The sequence below is a fragment of the Fomitopsis serialis genome (genome assembly GCF_022376445.1).
Source record: "Fomitopsis serialis strain Sig1Antser10 chromosome Unknown B0H18scaffold_44, whole genome shotgun sequence".
NCBI lineage: Eukaryota > Fungi > Basidiomycota > Agaricomycetes > Polyporales > Fomitopsidaceae > Fomitopsis > Fomitopsis serialis.
In genome coordinates this window covers 251,290-273,464 of record NW_025955004.1, presented here as the reverse complement: position 1 = coordinate 273,464, position 22,175 = coordinate 251,290, and the positions used below count along the sequence as shown (strand labels likewise).

Genomic DNA, 22,175 nt, shown 5'->3' with positions numbered 1-22,175 from the left:
TCCCAAAGGATGTTGTGATCACCAGAGGCACAGAGGGAGGTCGAGGGGACCGCCGTCGCCGTCCTCCAGGGCATCGCCGCCGCCGTCGCAGTCGGTCGTCCTACAGGGTGCTCGCGCTTGCCCCTCGACCAGTCATGGCTGCCTCGTTCCGTATGCGTGGCGATAGAGATACATCCCAAAGGATGTTGTGATCACCAGAGGCACAGAGGGAGGTCGAGGGGACCGCCGTCGCCGTCCTCCAGGGTATCGCCGCCGCCAGTAGGCAGTTGTGCATTGACGAGTGGTGGTCAGAGCGTGACGGAAAGCCACCCAAGATCAGCAATCTCAACTCCGCTCCTTATCAGTTACCATATACGGTTACGATCACAGCAGTTGCACTACTGTTGCTCAACCGCCGGTCAAGGCATTGCGGGCATTACTAGCCATGCCACCCTACATTTGACAGGCCGGGAGCTACTAATCACTGAAGAAAAATTGAACTTGTGAACGGAGGAAGGATCAGTGGAAAGTATCTCGAGAAGAGTCGAAGTAGTCGACTCGTTATAACTTATGGCTTCTCGACAGTAAGACTTACTATACTGTAAGCAATGCCAGTCCTATGAGTATCATCAAAATTATATTGATACATCCACGGCTTTTCCGGCAACTGAACAGGGTGTTTAGGATAGCACACGGTGGCATGAACATGTTGATTGCATTGCTGTATCGCCGTGCAGCCACAGTTGCCACAGTCGGCAACCCTCGGCAATACTCGGCAGTGTGACAGGAACTGTGACGAGCCTCGGAGAAGAGTTGCATTACTGTTCCAATCCTTGCTCCCTCTCGGCATCCCTCTCATACTCCCTGGACAAGGCCTGTAAAATCATGAACCGTATATTCAGACCCCAGGAATCCATCAGTGAAAACTCCGAGAGCTTCCGGTGAGCGGTTCGTCCTGCAGAGAGGGAAAAGCGCGAAAATTGCACTTCTGGTACAGTGATAGTATGCCCAAGGCCCTCACAAGGGAAAACACACGTCGTCAGGCGTTTGGGAAACACCGGACATGCGGTACCGAGAAAGGTGGATGTCAACACCCACGTTCGGGTGACCATGCCGATATGATGTCTCGAAGAGACTGTAGAAACTAGACACCGAATGCACGCACTCACGAAACCACGGCATCGCACGTATAGGGCCTCCGAATGGCGGAGAGGCAGATAGGCGCGAGCACAACGCCGCTGTGATAAATCGCAGTGTCATAACGCAAAGCGTCAGCGCGACAAAAGGGAATACTGCCAGTCAACGTTTCAACTGCCAGTCATAGCCCGAGCCAGATGATTACGGCAAATGCCCCAACCAAACAAGGCATCCCCGGAGTACAGCAATTGCATGAATCCGGCATTGACGACGCCCCTGCGCGATCCCGTCGACGTGACGTGCATGGGCGAGCAAAGCTGTCCGTGCAGCGGTGGACCGCCAGTGACCGTTTTTCCAGAAAGCAAGTGACAGCAGCCTGATGTTTCAGAGGTCAAAGACTCAACTCAGTCTGACGAAGGCGAGCACAAACGTCAAGGATGTCCATGAGACCCTGAAGCATAGTCAAGTTGCGTTGACTCACCTCGCCGTCGACAACGGTCTCGTATGCTGGAGCAGACGATCTCAGAACGGTCCTGCTATAAGCTCACAGTGGCATGCTTGCATACTGCCTCGTGGAACCAGCCATTTCTCTAGTGGGACGGAGGGAACGAAGGGAACTCAAAAACAAGGAGTTTGGTCAATGTCATGGTTCGCGCCAAGTTCGCGCGAACGCCGCGAGGGAGGCATCGCAGACATAAGCGCTGGACCGAGCTGTGGCATGCATGTCACAAGCGCCCGCGTTGGAGCGACCAAGTTGCGACCGCACTTTGACCTCAAGTACTAGTCTTTACTGTATGCGGCCCAGGAGATTGATGGTATGAGGTCCGCATACGGAGGAAAGAGATGTAAACTCAATGTTTGAACCACGAGTGTCAGGAGGCAGCGTATTTTCTAACGCGCTACAGCGGCTGGAACACATGCGAGCACGCACACACAAATTGACAGAGCGAATGTAGGAATCTACTTTACATGCAATACGAGCATCGTCAATAGGGACAGCTTTTAGTTGGCAGCCTCGACATAGCGCGCCTCCGCCTCGCCGAAGTTGATGACGTTCCAGATCGCGTTGAGGTACTGCCATATCCGTCAGCGTCCCTTCGACGACACGTACAAGGTAGAAATGCACGTACATCCGGCTTCACGTTGTAGTACTGCAGGTAGAACGCGTGCTCCCAGATGTCAATGCCGAGGATCGGGACGTGCGCTGCAGGAGGGTCATGTTAGCGTCTCCAGCGACCTAACGACCGATAATGAAAGGCTTACAGAGCAGCGGATCCTGGTTCGCGGTCGTGACGATCTCGAGCTTCTTCGTCGATGGGCTGTAGCCCAGCCAGCCCCAGCCAGAGCCCTGGATGGCTGCAGTCGCTGCGTTGAGCTGCTTCTTCAGGCCTATGACGTCATCCGATATGAGCAACTGCGAAGACCTCGCTGCAGAGACGAGTTCGAAAGAGGATGCGAGTATGACTGACAAGGATGGGCGAAGTGGAATTCAGACTACGAAAGGCTGGCGACGAGGAGGAAACCATGTAAGAAATGGGAGTGAATGAGAAACGAGAGGCGATGACTGCCATACGAAGACGGTGGATGATAGACGTCAACAGCTCAATGAACACCAGTTAATGTGCAAAGGGTGAGGTAGGGAACACTTGCAAGGCGAGGACAAGAATGATATAGTGAAAAGCACATTCAAAGAGCACACCACGGCGGCATGTAAGACGCAAACAAGGAAAGACGTGCTCACCATCAAGTCCACCAAAGTCAGCGGCAATTGCGTCCTTGAGAGGACCCGCCTTGAGTTCACCGCCTCCCTGGCCCTGTGGCGCAAGATTCTTCCAGAAGAGCGAGTGGTTGATGTGCCCTACACAACGCGCAAGGAAACGCGTCAGAACCTGTCGCGTACACAGAGAGCGTCCTAGAGTCGGCACGCACCTCCCCCGTTGAACTTGAGCGCGGGTTGCAGGAGAATCTTCTCCTTCGGCGAGCTCGCCTTCGCGAAGCTCTCCTCGGCGGTGTTCAGACCGTTCACGTAGGTCTGGTGGTGTTTCTGGTGGTGCAGCTTCATGATCTGGCCCGAGATATGCGGCTCGAGCGCGTCATAAGCGTACGGGAGGTCAGGGAGTGTGTGCTTCGAGCGCGCCTGCATGGAGAGCGCGACCGACGGCACGGCGCGCGGGACGCGTGTGCGGGCGACGTTGCGGACGGCGGTGGTGAGCATCGACATGGTGTTCTCGTAAAGTTAAGATTAAGGCAGCTCGTGTATGGTGGTGGTTGCGGAAAGGGATGGTAGGACGTTGGGAACGACGAGCTCGCGGGTTATGAGCGATTCGGAAGCCGTCGGACGCATGGCTGATGTCATAGAGCGCGGCACGTGAGCAACGCGCTGGCCCATCCCTCCTCTTCGAGAACGGCCATGACGAAGTCCGGTTAACTCTGCAGCCTTCCGACTCCAGGCATTGTGCTTGCTTAGTGGAACAAAACTCCATAGTCTTGGTGATCAGTGACAGCAACGCTGACAAGGTGGGGACGGGCGGTATCATGGATCTGATTCGACGGCTGAGCGGGAATACTGTATGGTTTCGTACTTGTGTTTCTGAGCGTTAATACTGAGCATTCTGCATTGTACCGGTCCACCTCATAGTGACATACCTGTACCACTTCCATCTGATCAGGCGTTCGTAACTGAACTAAGGTCAAGAATGGACCCTATACCTCAAACCAACGCCCGGTCGCTGTCCTCGGCTAGTACACGCTCGACTTCACTTCAATATCCTCACTCAGGCTCATCCACTATCGAGGGCCCCACCTATCTCTCTCCAAAACCGATTTATATACGCAACTTGCATACGGGCCTAATCTGCGTCAGTCCATTGGCTGTGACCTTATACAGATCGGGAAACGTGGACAAGAAGCAACGCGTCATGGCTAGCTCATTGCCTGTCATGCACTGACATCCCAATTTGCGCTTGTAGGTCCAGATGGATCCACGCCGGAGCGTGACGGCCTTGCCAAATGCAGGTATCCCGAGCAATTATGATACCCAAACCGGCTCGCAACCGTCGCGGCTTCGGCTTCTGCCAAACTCGACTCGAAGCTCAGCGGCGAGTGCGGCACCTGCACTTGGTCATAGCGCGCAGGTCAGGTGTGTGACCGTTCCTGTAGACACAAGGCTTCTGCTCAACGTTCATCTTTACCTTCGCTTCAAATGTGGTTATGAACACGACTTTCAAACCATCGAACTCCGGACTAACTCACAACTGCTATCTCTCGGACCTCTTCCGCACGGCGCAGATACGTGGGTAAGTCTCAATTGGCTACTCAAACACAGATTGACTCGGTCTCCTTTCATTGGCGGACCTGAACGCGGAGGCGCACGTTCTCTCGGAGAGCAAGACGCTGACAAAACGCAGCTCGCATGCACGTAGACTCCTGCCACGACATCGATCCCTAGCACGGGCCCAAGGTACACCCAAGTTAAAGAAGGGAAAATTAGGCTACCGCAGCGCTTGTCATGGGTTTCAACTTCCGGTGTGCGATTGCGTGAGCGACGGTGCCCATGCCTCCCCGGGACCCCGTGGTGGTGGTCGAACGACTAAGTACGTTGCTGTGCCTAGTGTGGAGTACCCTTCGGTCTTCGTAGTGACGACGTTCGGTTCTCTTCGCTAATCTTGAGGCTCAATACGTTCGCGATGAGCCCGCAGGTCCGACGCTCGGGCTGACTTGGGCTGACTTGGGGCTGACTCTGCCATTGGTGGGCAAGCCCTGGGAACTACGCTCTCACCTACTGCAACGGTAACTCGCCGTCGGATCCGAGATCGGATGTTACCAAGGCCGAGCAGCGAGATCCGCCGAAAGTGCAAAGGACTGAATGGAGAACCCCCCATCGTGGGCAGCATAATATGACGCTTGCGGTAGTCCGCATTCCAATCGCGTTCCGGTCTCTCACCACCGAGAGCAAGCTCACGCTACATCCGGAAAGTCTATGTGTGTGATTCGTGGGGTCTATGGAGACATGGTACACGGTGGCGACAGCGAGATCGAAGAACAACATATTACTGGCACAGAGCACGGTGTCGCGGTGGGTGCAGGAGGTCGAGTATGCGTACGTATGAAATGGGCTGAGCATCGCGCGAGATATGAAACATGTGATATCCAGGAGTATCCAACACGATTACAGGAAAGGGGAATAAATAAAGTGCAAAGGGCAAAGAGTAGCGCTAGAAGGGCTCGTGGGGGCAGACGGGGTGAACGTACCCAGGCCTACACCGCACAGCGAATGTCGTGGCAGTCGTACGTCGTCGTTCGTCGCTTGCGCCTAGCGCGATCGGCACCATACTCGCGTATGATGACGACGGGCCGCGCGATGGTCGTCCATGTCACCTGGCGTGCAGCTCAACGAAAAACATCACAAGAGAACTGCCATATACGGCTTACTTTCCATATCCTCACATGAACTCGCCCCTCCGCCAGTCCGGGTATCGCATTGGATCGAGGTCGGCCAGGATGCCGATGTGCTCCCAGTACTTGTGCCCTGATCCTTTGGGGACGATGCCTGTGCTCGCCATGTCGTCGAGCACGCAGTAGCACCACCACCTGCAGCCGGAGCCGCACGCATCGTACCTGTAGCGGTGGAGCTTGTTGCGCTGGATGAAGGCGAGGACGGCGTCGACGGTGATCGGCCGGGCAGTGTTGTAGACGCACGCGTCGATCGCGTCTGGAGGTGTGTCGAACTTGTTGCTGCGGACGAAGAGGACGCCGTCGAGGGAGGGCCGGCCCTGGGGGATCATGTTGAGTGTGACGGAGCCGCCGCCCTCGAGACGGAGGAGCATGCGCCAGTGGAGGACGGCGGACGGCCCTGAGGCCTCGTCCTCGGGCCCGCCGAAGAGCACGACTTGCGTGACGAGGGCGTCGAGGTCGCCGCCGTCGAAGGAGTCGCGGTTGATGACGCCTATAACCATATCGCTATCCGCGCGCGTCCTCGCGAGGTCAGAGACGACACGGGCTGAGTGATCGCACGCGACTCACCGAGGACAGTCGGTAGGCTGCTGGAGAGTCTTGGATTATTTTGGGGCACCAGGTCGACGTTGACTGGGCCGGAGTGGGCGTCGGTGCTGAGTGACACAACGGAGGGCTGCAATGTGTTGTGAGTGTGTCGGATGCGCCGGATGATCACGAGCACGGGGCCGATATCGGCAGCTCTAGCCTGCATTGCAGCGGGCTGAGCATTCCCACCTTCTCGCATGTTCCGTCCTTACGAGACACGGACGGCAGCGTAGATAATGCTTGTGAGCAGGCGTCGCTCAGCACTTCTAGCATCTTGCCTTTTTGGATGGTCGAGACTCGGGCTCCACAAACAGACGCCCGTGTCCCGGCGGCGTGATTGCCCGCGGTCACTGACAGTGACAAGTTACAATGTTAACCGTGTTCTTCAAGTTCTCGCAAGGAATTGGCGTTCACAATCGAGGGCTCTTTGTACTGAGGCTATGCATCTTCAATGCGTCAAAACAGACGTGAGTGCGCCAGTACAAAGATCCTACTCTACTGATGTCACGTCTAGCCGGGGTGTTGGGCTGGCAAGTGTTCACAATTCCACTAAACAGCTACTCGGCGTTCTGCAAGTGAATGAACTTGACCTGTAGCAGGTTTCGGTACCTGGTACTTTAGTGGCTAGGAAACGAACCGGAGTCTGTGCCTCATGGTACCGCTGCGTCATCTTCAAGCTAAGGTCTGTCATATCATGCCGTCTACATAACCATATTCACGGAACACGGTGCGGCCATCTGCCGTCTGGCCATCGATTGCACCCTTGACGACCTGCTTTGGGCCTCGGCATGGTGCATCAACAAATTTGGCCGGCGGCGGTGGTATGGGCGGAAGCGGCGGTGGCCTGCATGGATTTCGGTGGGGGCAACAACCTCGGACCTCTAGTAGGATGACGGCCGGGGATGTGCGGGAACTTCACAGGCGAAGGCACCGTCAGTAAGGCACGGCGAGTACGGTTCTTGACCCTGATAGCTAGAGGTACTATACGCTAATAGCTTAGAGTTAGACAGGATGGGTAAAGACAGATCCTTCTGCTCATGCTTTGCAAGGTTCCGGTGGCAGAGGGACCTTGCTAAGGTGACACGTGAGGGAAGAGTTCTCAGTTCTGTGTCGTTCTGTGAGTGCCCTCCGTGGGTCGTGACACGCCACTTCAGGAATAGCTCACCTTGCTGCGAACGTGGACACGCAGAAGTCGAGAAGCTCAAACCGATCTATACAATATGAACAGAGCTCACCGGATCGCGTGGATTTGGCTGTCATTGGTACCGACTTTCTCTTGCTGAGTGGTGCGTCTCGTGGAAACCAATTGGATGCCCGATCTTTACAATCGCAGGGTCCTTGTCAAGACACTATCATGCGTACACCTTCCGTCGCGTACGCCACGCCGCGCTGCCGTTCAATACGACTGGACCTACCGGCCTTGCGCGCATTGTACCACGAGCTGACTATGTACAGCGTTTGTTCTCATCCAACCATTATGCATCAAGGTTCCCCATTGATATCCCACAGAGAGGACGTGAACCGACAATGCAATGAGTCTGCCTACGATACGGGAGAGGATCATCGCCCTCCACGAGGCGAAGCTCCCAGAAGGATACTGTCGTGCACAGATAGCACTGAATTGTTGTAGCGAACCTGACGAAGAATAGGAAATCAGTGTCGCGTGGAGTGCAGTTACTCAGGACAACTTACAGGCAAATGTGATATTTACTTATTGATCCCTTGTGCGAGGGTCTGCGCGATACTATGTCGGTATGTTACATTGTGGCTGCATCGTGTCAATCCACAAGGTCGTTGATCTACCCAAAGCGAGCTACGGACAACGACCTAATGCGAAGTGACAGTGGCTTGTCGATCGAGTCCTAGGCTCCGCCGAATCCTCTCAGTAGTGGATGGTGTGCCTCACCCTGCGCACTCGACCTCTCTTGATGACGAGGGTCTTCAACATCGACGAATACGGAGGTAAACGCGATGCTCGTGCTTCTGTACGATAGTGGTTGCCTATTGAGGTGTCGCCGCCAATGAAAAGCGATTGGTCAGATTGGTGAGGAAGGTGTTCGAGTACCTGTAGTTTGGTAGGTTAGTGGTAGGTGAGACCGTGAGATGCTGAGACGTACAGCTTTGTCAGGGTGTATATTCTGTCGTAGGATGAGCGGTGTCGACACAAAGTATATTGCAACTCACGCGGGTTGATAATAGGACGCTGTCTATACCCGATATGAGCACTGCCATGGCAAGGAAAATTCACACGTACTGGGTCTATTATGGCCAACACAAGTCCCACTGTTGCGACACTCGCTGCAGTTCGTTATCAGCTCGGCGCCCCTCGAATGGATGCCGTCAACTTACCTGTAAGGCTCCCAGTTTCGACAACGAGACGTATAATCTTGTTGATGATTCTATCGGTAGCGGCAATGCCTGTCTTCCATTTCACCATCTGACACGGATCAGTTGAAGCTAGTGGAATGCAAGGAACGGCCTACCAGTACGGTCATGACTATAGCAATGAGAACGTCAACGAAGCGCTACCGGCCATCCATAGCTACGAAGATTATCGGAATGGTCGCACACAGTCGGAGCAGTTCATGCTCACGGAGGTGACATTAACGCAGCGTTGGACGAGAGGAATTCGAGCTTGCGCCCCGTCCTTCAGCTGTGCAGTTCTGTCATACACGTTTTGCTTACGAAAGATGAGTTTCCTACCTTGATACCGACGATAAAGCCACTTACGGTTTGAACCAAGGCGAGCTGCGGAGTGCCTGATCAGCACACGTCTCCCGTTGCTGGAGAAGACATGACAGACCAGCATGATGACGGTGACGAGGCATGTGCTCTTCGAGAGCATGCATATCCTCCAAGCGAAAAGAGTTGCGCGAACAAGGAGACGACGGAGCACATTATCGGCAAAGGCACAAAGCCGACGTGGATTGTGGAGAGCGCGTCGCCTTGGCCGTAATCCACGACAAATACCTGCCAGGTCATCGAGGACAAGTTGATGGTTTGCAGCCATTCGAGGATGAAGATCACGTATACTGGCGGTGAGGTCAGTTCGAGCAGATCGGATAGGAAGTCATATCGCCCCACCGAGAATCTGAAGGAAGAGGGGATCGCATGATATGTTGACGTGGTACAAGTCTGTAAACAGAGTTCGCGTCGTTTCACACTGCAGATATCTGCAGGCTCGGATATCGTACTTACAAACTTGGACGGTGAGAACTCCTAGCAGCGCCCAATCCATGAAGCAGCCTAGCAACTGAACTCTGTTTAGCCTTTAGTTAGTCATGCTTCCAGGCAGGCTGAAACCTACCGCCGGCCCTGCTCTGGGTTTAAAGATAGAGGTTAGCTCTATTTGACCACGACTGGATTTGGGTATACGTACTGCACGGCAAGGATCTGCGAGTTCTGCTCCATGTGCGGGGAACTTGATGAGTGACGAGGTATGGAGGCCCTGAGTACACAGCGGGAGTTATATGAAGGAAGTGTGGCGTTCCCAGCGGAGACGGGCCCAATGCAAATTATGATTCGCCGAGCTAATACTGAAAGTTTACGTCAAAGGCATACACACCATACTTCGCAGCAGCTTCAATCAAGTGGTACGTAGCGACACACCCATTGGGCACAATCAATTCAGTACTCGCCACGGGATCGAGAACTGGGAGGGTACACCGCGGCTGGGTAAGCGTCATTCTTTCAGACGCATCCCTGAGCATTCTCTGTCGCGTGTGAGTGTATACAGCGAGGGCGCGATTCTTCTCACGCCGTCGATACTGTGTCCGCAGGGGCGCGGCGTCGTATGTGCCGCCATGGCGTCTAGACTCCATACTAGCAAAAGGGAACGTGCACACAAGACACCTAATAAGTAGTTGCCCGCGACGCCGTGAGGATCGGAACAAATGTATAGAGGGGACGAGACACTGGGTGGCGCATCAATTTTCTTCAGGGATCGCCTTCCGAACCAATTTGAGAGCTAAACAGAATGTGTCAGTGACAACACGTAACAGTATATGCCACAAAGACGCTTGAATACTGCGTACTCACATGGCTTCTGCGGCGGTGATCGAGCATACAAACTCGAGAGCACAGGCCAGCTGAGATAGTCTTTGGGCATCGACAATACTGCGGTGCTAAAGATGTTGTCGCTATTTTAGGATAGCAATTTGCGCCGCAATCTCGACAAGGCGGTCAACCAAGTTCCTTGACGTACGGTGAGGGTCCAGACTCACACAATAAATGAAGGCGCAGTTATCTTCGCAAGCACAGATTCGCGGACTTTCGCCAAATTTTGATCGTTTCTTATGTCAGGACAGGCCAATACTCGGGCGTTGGTATGCTCTGGACGTAGTCAAGCTACGCCTTATGATGTCCGAGTCCCTCCCTCGAAGAGGTCCGCTTCAGGCGAATGTTCAGGGTCTGATAGAGAAGATTAGCAGTCCGTGGCTGAGTCTGGTTGCGCATCAACAGACTCACAAATTCGCCTTGAATGTCTGCAAGTCACAAGTACGTACTTGTAGGGAAGTTGGAGGATCCGTTGTGCTGGGCAAGTTGTGGACGGCACGGGCGCTTAAAGACAATTGTTGCCGAAGGAACCTTCAACGAACCAATCATGTAGCGTAAACCACGTGATCTCGTCACCACGTCACGCACGGCGCGTCGCGACCTCGGAGAACTCTCAGAACTCGCAAGTGTGCTGGACCCTGGTGACAACTTACTTCCAAACCATGGACTCTCCCAGCCCGCTTGATCATTGTATCTCCAACTCGTATTGGCACAGGTTGTACGTAACTACTCTTAGAGTCCCAAACTCTATCGAGGGCATAGCCTAAGGACACGTCACACTATGCCTACGAGAATCTGCGCCGACATACGCCTCAAGAAACTCTTTGCCTGTGACTTATGGGGCGTGATTTGTGGCCAATACGACCCTCCGCGATGTCTCTCCTACCGCTATACTTCCTTGCGCAAGCTTCACTAGAGTCGCTGTATTGCGTACAGCCTGTGCTTAGCTTCGATGCCGTGCGTTCTATGGTTCCCTGCTGCTCGAATTCACATCTGACAAATACATTGTTTCATTTTTCCTTTGAAGACAACTCCCCTCTGACAGGCATCTGCCGCCTCCTTGAACACTAGTAACAGCCAGGCCGATCAAAGACACGCAGCCCGGCAATCGAGCGATCATACATATGTAGCTCAGAAGTGTTTGGACGTTTGACGTTCGTCTCCGCGGCTTACTGAGAAGAACCGCGGGTAGACTGCTTTGGGCTGGGGCTGGGGCTGCGAAGCTCCCATTATCCACGAAGGTTGACTGGAAGCCTAGTATCTGGTGACGTGATGAACACTCTAGCGGGCATTCCATACCAGTGCCAGTGGCTGTGCGCGGTACAGGCAGATATGACACCGGGCACCGCCTGAAGATGTGAGTGGAGTCACTGTCCAAACGCGTAGAAAATACCGAGTACTGAACCTGCAGTCGCGAAGCGTACATATTACTGTATTATGAAGGCTGATGCTACATAAGCGTAGGCGCGTACAATCCGACTCAATTGCAACACGGGAGCTAACTTCCGAGTCTGATCACTCTCGCGTAGCTGGTGCGAACCAGGGAATCGCAAGACGGATACGTCGCATCCACGAATACAATGCAACGCTGATGCTGGACCTCATAGGTATACTGACTTTCGATGAGCGCTCATTATGTACCACAGCTGTACCATTGCAGTCCAGCTTACGGGCCGTGCCATGGAACAAGCAATGGGCCGAAGCAACTGGCGCTGACGTCCTTGCATGGTTCGAACGCTCAGATCATGTCAGCTTGGTGTATTCAGTGGCAGCCAGAAATGAGATAACGACGTCGAAGAACACGGGAACGAATGAGGGCCATGATTCGCAAAGATAGTAAGTCATCTGTGTTAATCACATCGCATCCTGTAACATTTGGTATGGTAGTGGATTGGTATTTCGGTTGGTTAGCGAATGCCTAAGTATGCGCAAGGCTGCGATTGGTGTGTCAACAGTCCTTCGTTCCCAACCGACATGTTGTCGGCGCCCCATGCCTCTTCGCCCTCCATGTATGTGAAGATTATTTTGCGAGGTGAGCTTCCTTGTGACGTTTTTCGGTTCCGAGCATCATACGGCGCATTTTATCCGTCCTGAACATTCCAATATCTTTGCATCAGATACCAGAGGCCCTAGCCTTGGTGAAGCATGCACAGGTATCCGGTGGTTGCTGCCCCCGACCATCTTCACCGCATACCGAATGTCGCTCTGTGATAAGGCCGGCCACTGCTTTTTGGCTTCCAATAACTGGAGCGGAACGTTCTCACGTCAACGTATATCGTGTCAGGTGTGCCTCAGTTATTCTTGTCCATCCAGATTCCTTGGCCTCTCAATCTCAGACCTTGTTCGCAGGCCCGGGGTCGAGAGCAGAAGCGCCGACCTGTGAACGTGGTCGCTGAGCGTGATCACTTGCATATTCCCAGGTAATAAACCGTCTCGTCCAAGTCTCGTCAGCAAGAACGAGCGTCATCGGTCACAAGTTCTCGTGCGGGGCGCGCCGCTGTCATACAAGAGTACGTGCCTTATCCAATACGTCACAGTCATGGATTCAAGGATGTCCGTGCCCTTGTTCTTGTCAGCATTCCTCACCACTGTGCCTGCCTGTCGACCTATAGAAGAGCCATGATGTCTGCTGCTATCGTTAGGACACGCCAAGCTCTCTCTGTGAAGGTGCGACTATACTCCGCGCTAATATTTCTACTCGTCATGGGTGATTACGGCAACAACGGTGGCTATGGCAACAACGATAGCTACGGTAGCGGAAACAGTGAAGGCATGGGAGGTGGGATGAGTGGGGGGATGGGCGGTGGTAACAACGGTTACGGCGCTAACGGCGGCGTGGGTGGTGGAGGTGACGACAGCTACGGCAACAGCAGCGGTATGGCCAGCGGAAACAACGATTACGGGGGCAACAACGGCGGAGGAAACAACAATAACAGTGGAAGTAATATGGGAGGCGGCTTCAGTGGGGCGACGACAACTACGGAAGTGGCACTGGCAGCGGCGGCATCGGCGGTGGAAACAACAGCTACGGCGGTGGCGGAAGCAGCGAGTTCAGCAGCAGTGGCGGAGGCATGGGCGGTTCGTCCGGTGGAGGATTGGGAGGCAATTCGAGCGGTGGAAGCACCTCGTTCGAGAATCAAATGCTGGACAGTGGCGTCGAGAATGTCGCTCAGAAAGCTGGGTTCAATGTGGTCAGTGTCGCCATGAACATGATCGATCGCAGCCTATCATTGACCCGTATGACCGCAGAACCCACAAGAGGTTAACTCGGCGGTGAACGCCTTCGAAGGCATCCGTAAGGAGCTGTAGTCACTGAATAACATGCAGAGTGTACGTGTGTTCATGCCACTTAAGCCCGCTCTTTGCGGAAGGCTCATTGATATTTTTCGAGTTAGGTCTGTCCCGACCTGCTGCAGGAGATCTTGAAGGAGTTAACATGTGTATGAGCTTGGTTCAGTTGGCATGCACGCTTGGGTTCCGATCCCGTCCTCGAGTAGTCGATCATATGCTGAAGCTACCGATATTGACGTACAGTGACTGGCCACGGAGCATTTCCACCGAGCTCGACTATACTGAAGCGCAAAGCTTGTGAGTGCAATAATAGATCCCAACCATCTAGTTGAGGACGAGGGAAGTACCGAAGAACCGAGTGCTTCACGCCGAGTTTGCACGAAGCCATGACAGAAGATGTGGGCGGTGTCACGGTTCGGTATGTCGGCGTCGTCCAAGCAGTTTGATAAGATGATACATTGACTGGCGTCCTCTATAGAACAAGAAATGCGTCCTTCTACTACATGCGCGCACCAGATCAAGCTTATGCGATATCAGTCCGCTGGCATTGGCGCGATTTTGCGGGATGGTGTCATCTGTAAACTGTACATCTCGGGCTTCATGGTGTGAGGCTCGTCAAGACGCACTCGCATTCAATCTTCATCTCTGACACATTAATGTCCCGACTAGAAAGCATACCAGGCGTTGGTGAGACCCACCGCTCACGAAGAACGCCGGCTAGCAAGAGCGGTTGATCGCGCGGATGATCGCACGGACAGCACAAGTGATCGTTGATGAGCCCGACTTCCCCGAGGAGGAGTCCGTTTATGTAGTCACCACCGGGTCGCCACGCTCGGCGCCGACGTACCTTGCAGATCACTCCCACCCAGCCCCACCCAAACCGGAGTGTTCCACGCGCGCCGATATGAATCATTGGCTCACGCATGCGCCGGTACCCGATACACCGTGGGTTGGTTTCGACTCTCCGAGCCTGGTACCATATCGAGGTACCGTGTCCTGTTAGCGGGGGTCGGATGATGAGTCAGGCCGGTCAGGGAAGGTTAGTGCGCTCTGAGCCGTAGTTGATGAGTCTCATGAGGGTTGTATTGATGGGATACAGGTTGGAACAGGTGCGCAAGAGATGTTCATTCATGTCAGATATATCATGCCCGAATGGTGAGCGCCAGAGCCGTGTTTACATGGCGCTTTCGCATGCTGGAGCGCAGAATTACTTCAACAGTTATGGAAGCATCCCTCGCTTCGTATTTCTCTCAGAGATTGAGTACGTCAGTGCGCCCAACCCTAACGGTGTCACACGATGACGTTCACAGGCAATAAACGTGCTGATCATTGATAGACGATTTCCTAAGCCTAGTGCGATGAGGGAGCGGAAGCCAGCTGAGGTCGCACAGCATACCAGGAAGCTCAGCAGGTAGTTCCTGCAACCACTGTGAAAAAGTCTGACTTCGTATTACTAGCATGGAGTGGTCTCAACTTCACAGACTGGCAGTTGGGCAGACGTGCCATCGACTGACTCGGGATCACGAATCACCAGCTACTCGGGTCATGTCCTACGTGAGACAAACATATGGTCGTAGTGCACTCTACCTCCAGCAGTAGGACGCATCAGCGGGTCTGTCAACGCGGTCTGAGCGACTTACGCGTACGAGTTGGGTCGGCGATATTTTCCTCTTTTGAAACCTGCATAGCATGCTCGAGGTCGAACATTGCGATACAGTGCTCGCCATAAACTGGCAGCCATTTGAGTGTACATTCTGTGAATGAATTAGTTCGCTACTACGTTGTCACCGAGTCTGTGGTCTGCGTACCTTGACTGTCGCGGTTTGCCACTCCCTCTTCAATTCTTCAATATAAGGAGGCTGCCATGGCCTCAGGATTGTGGCAGCATCACGGTAGCGGCGCAATACAGCCCTTCCGCTTTTCTGGGGTGGTCGGACTTGGGTTGAACGTTGAACGGGCAGCTGATGTAAAGACATGTCGTGTGCCTGTTCCCATCACTTCACCGCCATCCCACCCGCCCTTACGAGAACGCCCGGGCCTACAGTATGCGTGGTATCTGCCAGCTCACCGCTCCTCGCCTGGGTCGCCTCGTTGTAACCGCGCCCCGCGTTCATATGGTGCAGCGCTCCCCCGCTTGGTGTTGCGGTGCCACCGCACCGCCGTCCTTGTGAGCCACGACGCAAGTAGTTGGCGCGTATATGTTTGCTCACTCAGGGCCATCTGCCAGCGGTAGCAAGCAATACGTGGCCTCGCATCGTGGCCAGTCTGAGCTGCCACGGCCGTTCACAGGTGACGAAATGGCGTGGAAGGCTGCGCTTCGGGCTACAGTGCACTCCTCGTCGCCGTACTGCGTGCACTGCCTTGCCTGTCCGGCTGATTTGAGGCGCCTTCCGAAGGCATTGGGGCGCGATTAGAGGGAGGGACTTTGGGGTTCGTGAGGGATGGTGAGGAGGAGCGCTCTGTCCCGCTACAGGGACGTACACTACAAACCCGGTGTAATAAGAAGAGGCGCTCCTCCTCCGAAGGGGGGTTTAAGGCTTCCCCGCACTAGTACACTACTGATCATCAGATCCGAACATCTCGACATCGCCTCGGGCGCGGTCGTTCTTGCGTCCGATGGTCCCGTCACTTCTGCCCAAGCGCGAAGTCTAATACCTATTTACGCTACGTTGCCATTAGCTGCGTGATAAAGTGTCCGCTGCAAATGTGATCGTGTCATTGTTGTGTGAATAGCTACACAACATTGTTGGGTGATAAAGCGAATGCACGGTAGGTTCGCGGGCATGACACCAAACTTTGTTTCAGAGAAGTATAGTCCCGCCGGCGAGGCGTCGCGACGGGCGTATCAGCGATGATCTACACATTGCGACACACGCATGGCCTCGCATGGTTGGCGGTCGCAGGAGCCTGCTAATCGGGCGGGTGCGACGGCACTGCCCGCGCGGATATAAAACACGTCCTGCACTTTTTTGACGCGCTCGCTCCTGAGCCATCCTCCACACTGCTCAGCTGGTTTCTGGCACATCGCGCGCACGTCTTATTCCCTCCTTCACGCACTTCACCCAGATCTTCGTCTCTCTCATCGCCGGTCGATTGCGAGTTGCGACACGCATCTTTACGAATCCCCTCCCCTTCACGAGTCCCGAGACGACCTACCTTGATCCCGTCTGATATCATGAGTCTTACTTCGCAGTCTAGCACACGCATCCCGCCTCCGTTGAAGTCGGCGACGATGCGCAAGTGGCCCCGTGCCTCCCTCGGTCTGTCCGCACTGACCATCTCATCCCGCGCACCACCCACGCCTGGCCCACTGCCTGAAGCAGACCAGGGACAGATCACCGAGATCGCAATGGCCATCGCCGAACAACTCGCGACGATGACCAATGCCAGCCAGCCCGTCGTAACCGACGAGCCGCTCATGCTCGCAAGTCTCGAGCCCGCCCGGGTCGTATCTCTCCACACCTGGCTCCGGGATCGCTACGAGTGGGATGACCCCAACCGAATGATGTTCGATGAGGACGTCACCGCGCAGGACCTCGCACGAGACATTGTCACCGCGCGCGAGGAGACCGGTGCGGCTGAGGAGGAGGACGACTTCGAAGAGAGCTTCAAGACCGCTGCGGAATTCATGGCGAGCCCCTCCATCTGGGTATCAGACACCAGGGGCACCATCCGCACTGTCCACGCCGCCACGCCTCGCATAAACACCACCATGGAGACATTCCGTGAGTGGCACAGCCCTCCGCTGACACGCCGGCGATGGACCTGACCCCTGAACAGCTTCCATCGCGCTGCGCCTGTCTCCGGAGCGCGGCTACGAGACGCCCCTCCGTAGCGCGCCCGTCCCCGTCACAGCCAGCAAGTATCTCAGCGGGCAAGCGACGGTCGACATCGGCATGGCGCCGTACGAGTCATGGACTGGCAAGCGGTCTCGCAAGCACAGGTGCGTCTCACGCGCGCTCTCCTTGTGATGCTCGCTCACCCGTCCTCAGCCGCGCAAGCAAGATGATCTTCGGCGTGCTGGGCCTCGCCGCGCTGGCGTCGCCCCTCTCGCCGACGATGAACAACGCACTCAGCCCCACGCACGATCCCCGTGCGCCCTGCTCTGCGCACACACCCATCTTCTCGCCGTGGCTGCAGTCGCTCCGGGTGCACTCCGTCGACCCGCTCACGTCACCGTGGCTGCCGAATCGCCGCGGCTCCGACGGCCTCTGGGCGTTCCCCCAGTCGCCCCGCGGCATTCGCTGCTGAGCTCACACTCCACGCCCATCTGGGCCTCCGACTGAGACTGAGAATGGACCTCACCTCTGTTTACTGCAAGATAGATATCTCCGTCAGGTAGACTGTCGCTTGCCCTCGTGGTCGGGTTGGCCATTCGTTTGATGCCTTCCTTGATGATCTGGGTCGTTGGGCCGACCATGACGATGCACTATATGTTCACGATACGCTCACGATGTGTTACTGTATGGAACCTTGGTTAATAGAGCTGCTGTGGAGGCTCCTAACATGAAACTCAAGACAATAGTCTGTTCACGGTCTCGTAGGAAAGGCAGATTCGGGGAACGCAAACACTTTTGCGAGACCATGCACGAAATTGGTGCGTCCTTCCCCTCCTGTTCTAGATCTGTGCGCGAGCCCCATGATTGAAGCTTTGAATTGTCAATGGAATGTACGAGTGCGATCACTGGCAATTCCACGTCCACTGCGAGATTCGTCCAGGGTCAGGAGTAAGTACCTGCCAGAGTGAAACGGCTTCATGCGGACGTCGCTGATACAGCCCTGTGGGCTTGCAAAGTCCAGACTCCGGTTACATTTAGCAAACGAGGTATCGAGAGCTGATCGAGACACTGCCTGCCGCCAGTGGTGCAGCTGTGCAGCACGCACATACGGCCGAGCCTCAGCGGGCTGTGGTATCTATGCGTCACGGGTGCCAGGAGGGGAGGCTGGTATGTGTGCTCTGTGCTAATAGATCACTCACAAAAACCTGCCGCTGACGAGGTTCGTCTCGGGGGCTCGTCGCTCAGCTGTCCTGGTTCCCTTGACAGGAAAGAGCTGACCTGCACAACAGTCAACGTCAGTAAGTATCTCCTCGAGGTGCAATCAATCAAATGTAACAATTTCTTGCATCTTTCAAAAGTCATGACAGAATTCGAAGCAGAAACTTCTGAAGAGATTGGATAACCGCGCGAGTGCGCCTTTTGGACAATGATTGAAAACCCTTTCCTTGCTCCGCTATGTACGGGACTATACATCGGAAGCCTAGCTCATCCATGACTTTTCTGCTCAGGGACGGTGAATCTTTCGAGCCAGAATCGTGCCCCTTGCGCGCATGCGCAGTGTTGGAAGGCACGAAATGAGAGAACCGAGAACCAATCCTAAGTCCCTCCTTACTTACTTACTTACTTACTGACTTACTTACTTACTACTTACTTACTCATGTTCGGAGTTCAGACATTTGAAAAGAACTTACTATGTTTGGGCAAACCCGTTATGTTCTTCCACTTTGCCCCGGGCCCGCGGAGTGCAACTTCATTCTGTTTCCGATCGTGACTTCAGACAAAAGTCAGACATGCTTGAGTAGTCCATCCTTCTGGCACAAAATGGAGTGGGATCGATTTGAGAGAGGATGGAGGCGAAGGTGAAAAAGCAGAGTGTGATGTGACAAGCTGTGATGGGCGTACTTGAACGCGTGACGTCACAGATCCTGTACGCGTCTACGCGTCACACTCGACCTCCAACTCTGGTTGCGCGACTTGGGCATTTCCCTCCACACTCTCCTTTGGACGACGCGGACTTGCGGAAGAAGATATGTCTGGCAAGACTGGTGGACGAAACTTGCACGCGAGAGCAATTCTGGGTCCGGAGCTCCATAGTCGGCTGTCGGATACGAAGGTACTACTGGTAGGCGCAGGTGGTATTGGTTGTGAACTCCGTGCGTTATACTGCCTCTCGAGCAAGTGATTCGTATGTTGATTCAGTCTTGTATATACTGCATCTACCTTGTTCGCTATGACCCCCGCCTCTACGCGGTCGTCGCCTCATCCGGGACGGCTACACAGTGAAGAACATCGTACTCACGGGCTTCGGACATATCACTCTCCTTGACTTGGACACAATCGACCTTTCGAACCTCAACCGCCAGTTCCTTTTCAAGAAGAAGGATGTGAAGCAGAGCAAGGCGCTGGTGCGTTGCCTTTACATCTTAGTTTGCGGTTGAGCTCAGTTCAACGCCACGACTGGCGGACAGGTCGCAGCGAAGACCGCGTCTGCTTTCAACCCAAACGTGAAAATCACGCCAATACACGGGAATATAAAGGAGCCCCAGTTTGACGTTGCATGGTTCAGAGGGTTTGACATTGTCCTCAATGCGCTGGACAACCTCGGTACGTTACCATATATCTGCTGTCCGGACTTCGAGGTTCACGTCTGGGCAGATGCCCGGAGGCATGTAAACAAAATGTGCATGGCAGCCAATGTCCCGTTGGTAGAGTCGGGTACTGCTGGCTACCTAGGCCAAGTACAGCCGATCGTCAAGGTGTGCTGACTCACCTACTCGTTCCAAATGAAGTATTGATTATACGACCCTGCACTCAGGATAGAGCAGAATGCTTCGACTGTATCCCAAAACCAACACCAAAAACGTTCCCCGTTTGCACTATTCGCTCGACGCCCTCTCAACCAATACACTGTATAGTATGGGCGAAGAGTTACCTCATGCCGTGAGTAGCCCCAACCACCATCCCAGGACGATACGCACAACTCTCTCTCGTGTCTGATGTGTACAGTCAACTATTCGGCGAAGATGAGGACTCGGGTAGCGAGCTTGATGAGGCCGAGAAACAGGGCGAGAATGGTGCGAGGGATACCCATCCGATTCTTCACGGTTTAGTAATTGCTGAATCCGTATCCCTCGACTCCAGCGCAGGAAATCGCTACCCTACGCAAAGAGGCGCAGGCGTTCAAAGCTGTCCGCACGGCCCTTCGAATGCCGGAAGTTGAAGGCCAGGGCCCGAGCGCCGCCAAAATGGCGTTCGAGAAGGTATGAGCAATTCATCTGAGGTCGTGCACACAATTGAGTGTATTCGTTGCCCTATCAGGTATTCCACTCGGATATCCTAAATCTTCTTTCCATGGCGGACATGTGGCGCTCTCGCGCACCGCCGACCCCGCTGGACTTCGAGGGTATCAGGAACGGGACGTTCGCACTGAACAAAAAGGCATACGTTGAGGACACCACGGCTCAGCGCTCCTCGAAGGCAGTCACGATGGACAATGGAAGCACAAGTGTACCCAATGGATCGTCTTCCAATGGCAACGGGGCCAGCACAGCTGGGTTGAAGGACCAGCGAGCATTGTCGCTCAAGGACAACCTGGACCTATTCGTGTCGAGGTATGCTCATGGTCCTATGGTCCCTGTGGCAGAATCGCTTAGTTGACCGCGATACGTAGCGCTGAGCGACTGGCCGCGCGACTCCGGTCGGGGGAGGACACCATTTCGTTCGATAAGGACGACGATGATGCGCTCGACTTCGTCACGGCGGCCTCCAACCTCCGCTCTGTCGCCTACGGCATCCCGAGTAAAAGTCGATGGGAGGTCAAGGGTGCGTCTCTGCCTACATTGATGACCTTCTCTCCGACGAATCGATTGTACGTACAGAGATGGCTGGGAACATCATCCCCGCTATCGCCACCACCAACGCGATTATCGCCGGGCTCATCGTCCTGCAAGCCTTCCATCTCCTCCGCAAGTCCTACAACACCCTCCGCAACGTTCACGTACAGTTTAAGCCCACCATGCCTCTTAGCGCGATCAACATGACGCCGCCTAACCCGAACTGCGGCGTCTGCAGGGACACTTACGCGGAAGTGCGCTGCGATCCTACGCGTGTGACGCTCGGTGAAGTCATCGAGGGCGTCCTGGGCGATGGGGAGGACGCGGGAGGGATTGGCAAGCGCGATGTGAGCGTATATGAGCAGACGCGAATGCTGAGCGATCCGGACTGGGATGATAACCTGGAGCGGACGCTCGAGAGCTTGAACGTGACGCGGGGCAAGTTCCTGTCGGTTGTCGATGACGATGGGGAATTCGGTACCATCCAGGTTGCGATTGGTGTGCTACCGTAAGTCTGCTCTTTCATATGAGCACCAGTGTCGAGCTCATCCTGGCACCATAGGCCAAATCATCCTCCTGACGGCCCGGCCCTGGTCCTGCCATCTCCGTTGCCGACACCACCAAGAAAGCCCAAGCTAGCTATGCCATCGACGCCTCCGCCAACAGGCACGAAGCGTTCCGCCCCTGACGACGACAAGCTGGAGCCTGCAGCCAAGCGGATAAAGACGAATGGGGCTGCGCCCGTTCCGCCGCCGCCGTTCACCCCAAGCAAAAAGAAGAGGTTGGAAGACGACGGTCTAATCATGCTCGATACCCTGGACGAGCCGTTAGAAGACGATGTCATCTTGGTTGATTGATTGAGGATGTGATAGACTGTGTAGTACTGTGTTATACTACGGTTGTGCTAACTGTATTCGTACTTATGTGCTTTGTTTGCTGCTGTCGCTGAATCCATCGAGGTTATTTTTCCAGTGTGGGCCTACGGTTTGGCGTTCAGCGATGAGATGGTTGCAAGTAGATTCGAAGTGTAAAGTGCAGATAATGTGTTGGTACAGTGTTA

The 22,175-nt window shown here is 54.6% G+C and overlaps 6 protein-coding genes across 6 annotated transcripts; 3 read left to right on the top strand and 3 right to left on the bottom strand.

Annotated features, from left to right (window-relative positions):
• Nucleotides 1-1,840: 1,840 nt before the first annotated feature.
• On the bottom strand, nt 1,841-3,424 carry B0H18DRAFT_1014061 (superoxide dismutase mitochondrial). The gene is made up of 5 exons (XM_048029133.1): nt 3,046-3,424; nt 2,858-2,974; nt 2,380-2,505; nt 2,247-2,320; nt 1,841-2,190 (listed from the first exon to the last, which is right to left on the bottom strand). Exons 1-5 carry the CDS (start codon nt 3,335-3,337, stop codon nt 2,119-2,121), a joined length of 681 nt encoding a protein of 226 aa, XP_047892232.1. The 5' UTR covers nt 3,338-3,424; the 3' UTR covers nt 1,841-2,118.
• A 1,974-nt stretch (nt 3,425-5,398) lies between these two features.
• B0H18DRAFT_452156 (uncharacterized protein) lies at nt 5,399-6,263 on the bottom strand. Its single transcript, XM_048038161.1, has 2 exons — nt 6,139-6,263; nt 5,399-6,075 (listed from the first exon to the last, which is right to left on the bottom strand). Exon 2 carries the CDS (start codon nt 6,069-6,071, stop codon nt 5,559-5,561), a length of 513 nt encoding a protein of 170 aa, XP_047892231.1. The 5' UTR covers nt 6,072-6,075; nt 6,139-6,263; the 3' UTR covers nt 5,399-5,558.
• A 1,295-nt stretch (nt 6,264-7,558) lies between these two features.
• B0H18DRAFT_1014010 (uncharacterized protein) lies at nt 7,559-9,886 on the bottom strand. Its single transcript, XM_048029132.1, has 15 exons — nt 9,766-9,886; nt 9,536-9,692; nt 9,355-9,416; nt 9,241-9,291; nt 9,035-9,188; nt 8,927-9,008; nt 8,750-8,809; nt 8,640-8,681; nt 8,506-8,593; nt 8,411-8,454; nt 8,341-8,363; nt 8,274-8,294; nt 8,063-8,136; nt 7,849-8,018; nt 7,559-7,791 (listed from the first exon to the last, which is right to left on the bottom strand). The coding sequence occupies exons 1-14, from the start codon at nt 9,767-9,769 to the stop codon at nt 7,984-7,986; spliced, it is 897 nt and encodes a 298-aa protein (XP_047892230.1). The 5' UTR covers nt 9,770-9,886; the 3' UTR covers nt 7,559-7,791; nt 7,849-7,983.
• A 1,437-nt stretch (nt 9,887-11,323) lies between these two features.
• On the top strand, nt 11,324-12,663 carry B0H18DRAFT_452067 (uncharacterized protein). The gene is made up of 6 exons (XM_048038160.1): nt 11,324-11,569; nt 11,632-12,048; nt 12,100-12,114; nt 12,168-12,221; nt 12,357-12,496; nt 12,562-12,663. The coding sequence occupies exons 2-5, from the start codon at nt 11,660-11,662 to the stop codon at nt 12,421-12,423; spliced, it is 525 nt and encodes a 174-aa protein (XP_047892229.1). The 5' UTR covers nt 11,324-11,569; nt 11,632-11,659; the 3' UTR covers nt 12,424-12,496; nt 12,562-12,663.
• A 3,544-nt stretch (nt 12,664-16,207) lies between these two features.
• Nucleotides 16,208-18,064, top strand: B0H18DRAFT_1013964 (uncharacterized protein). Its single transcript, XM_048029131.1, has 3 exons — nt 16,208-17,228; nt 17,284-17,446; nt 17,496-18,064. Exons 1-3 carry the CDS (start codon nt 16,679-16,681, stop codon nt 17,752-17,754), a joined length of 972 nt encoding a protein of 323 aa, XP_047892228.1. The 5' UTR covers nt 16,208-16,678; the 3' UTR covers nt 17,755-18,064.
• A 1,164-nt stretch (nt 18,065-19,228) lies between these two features.
• B0H18DRAFT_451862 (uncharacterized protein) lies at nt 19,229-22,110 on the top strand. Its single transcript, XM_048038159.1, has 11 exons — nt 19,229-19,435; nt 19,563-19,687; nt 19,751-19,886; nt 19,938-20,038; nt 20,098-20,222; nt 20,289-20,356; nt 20,424-20,542; nt 20,601-20,893; nt 20,953-21,104; nt 21,161-21,623; nt 21,678-22,110. Exons 1-11 carry the CDS (start codon nt 19,312-19,314, stop codon nt 21,970-21,972), a joined length of 2,001 nt encoding a protein of 666 aa, XP_047892227.1. The 5' UTR covers nt 19,229-19,311; the 3' UTR covers nt 21,973-22,110.
• The last annotated feature ends 65 nt before the right edge of the window (nt 22,111-22,175 follow it).

Bases quoted from the DNA above. Each gene is read 5' to 3' on its own strand.
- B0H18DRAFT_1014061 (XM_048029133.1), bottom strand. From the start codon at position 3,337: ATGTCGATGCTCACCACCGCCGTCCGCAACGTCGCCCGCACACGCGTC. The intron at 2,975-3,045 runs GTGCGTGCCGAC...CGCGTTGTGTAG, and splicing joins GCTCAAGTTCAACGGGGGAG to GGCACATCAACCACTCGCTC. The intron at 2,321-2,379 runs GTAAGCCTTTCA...ACCCTCCTGCAG, and splicing joins GAACCAGGATCCGCTGCTCT to CGCACGTCCCGATCCTCGGC.
- B0H18DRAFT_452156 (XM_048038161.1), bottom strand. From the start codon at position 6,071: ATGGTTATAGGCGTCATCAACCGCGACTCCTTCGACGGCGGCGACCTC.
- B0H18DRAFT_1014010 (XM_048029132.1), bottom strand. The intron at 9,417-9,535 runs GTACGTATACCC...AAGGCTAAACAG, and splicing joins TCGCAGATCCTTGCCGTGCA to AGTTCAGTTGCTAGGCTGCT. The intron at 8,810-8,926 runs GTGCTGATCAGG...AGAACTGCACAG, and splicing joins TCTCCAGCAACGGGAGACGT to CTGAAGGACGGGGCGCAAGC.
- B0H18DRAFT_452067 (XM_048038160.1), top strand. From the start codon at position 11,660: ATGCTACATAAGCGTAGGCGCGTACAATCCGACTCAATTGCAACACGG. The intron at 12,222-12,356 runs GTATGTGAAGAT...GCCTTGGTGAAG, and splicing joins CATGCCTCTTCGCCCTCCAT to CATGCACAGGTATCCGGTGG.
- B0H18DRAFT_1013964 (XM_048029131.1), top strand. From the start codon at position 16,679: ATGAGTCTTACTTCGCAGTCTAGCACACGCATCCCGCCTCCGTTGAAG. The intron at 17,229-17,283 runs GTGAGTGGCACA...ACCCCTGAACAG, and splicing joins CACCACCATGGAGACATTCC to CTTCCATCGCGCTGCGCCTG. The intron at 17,447-17,495 runs GTGCGTCTCACG...ACCCGTCCTCAG, and splicing joins AAGCGGTCTCGCAAGCACAG to CCGCGCAAGCAAGATGATCT.
- B0H18DRAFT_451862 (XM_048038159.1), top strand. From the start codon at position 19,312: ATGTCTGGCAAGACTGGTGGACGAAACTTGCACGCGAGAGCAATTCTG. The intron at 19,688-19,750 runs GTGCGTTGCCTT...ACTGGCGGACAG, and splicing joins TGAAGCAGAGCAAGGCGCTG to GTCGCAGCGAAGACCGCGTC. The intron at 20,039-20,097 runs GTGTGCTGACTC...CCCTGCACTCAG, and splicing joins AAGTACAGCCGATCGTCAAG to GATAGAGCAGAATGCTTCGA.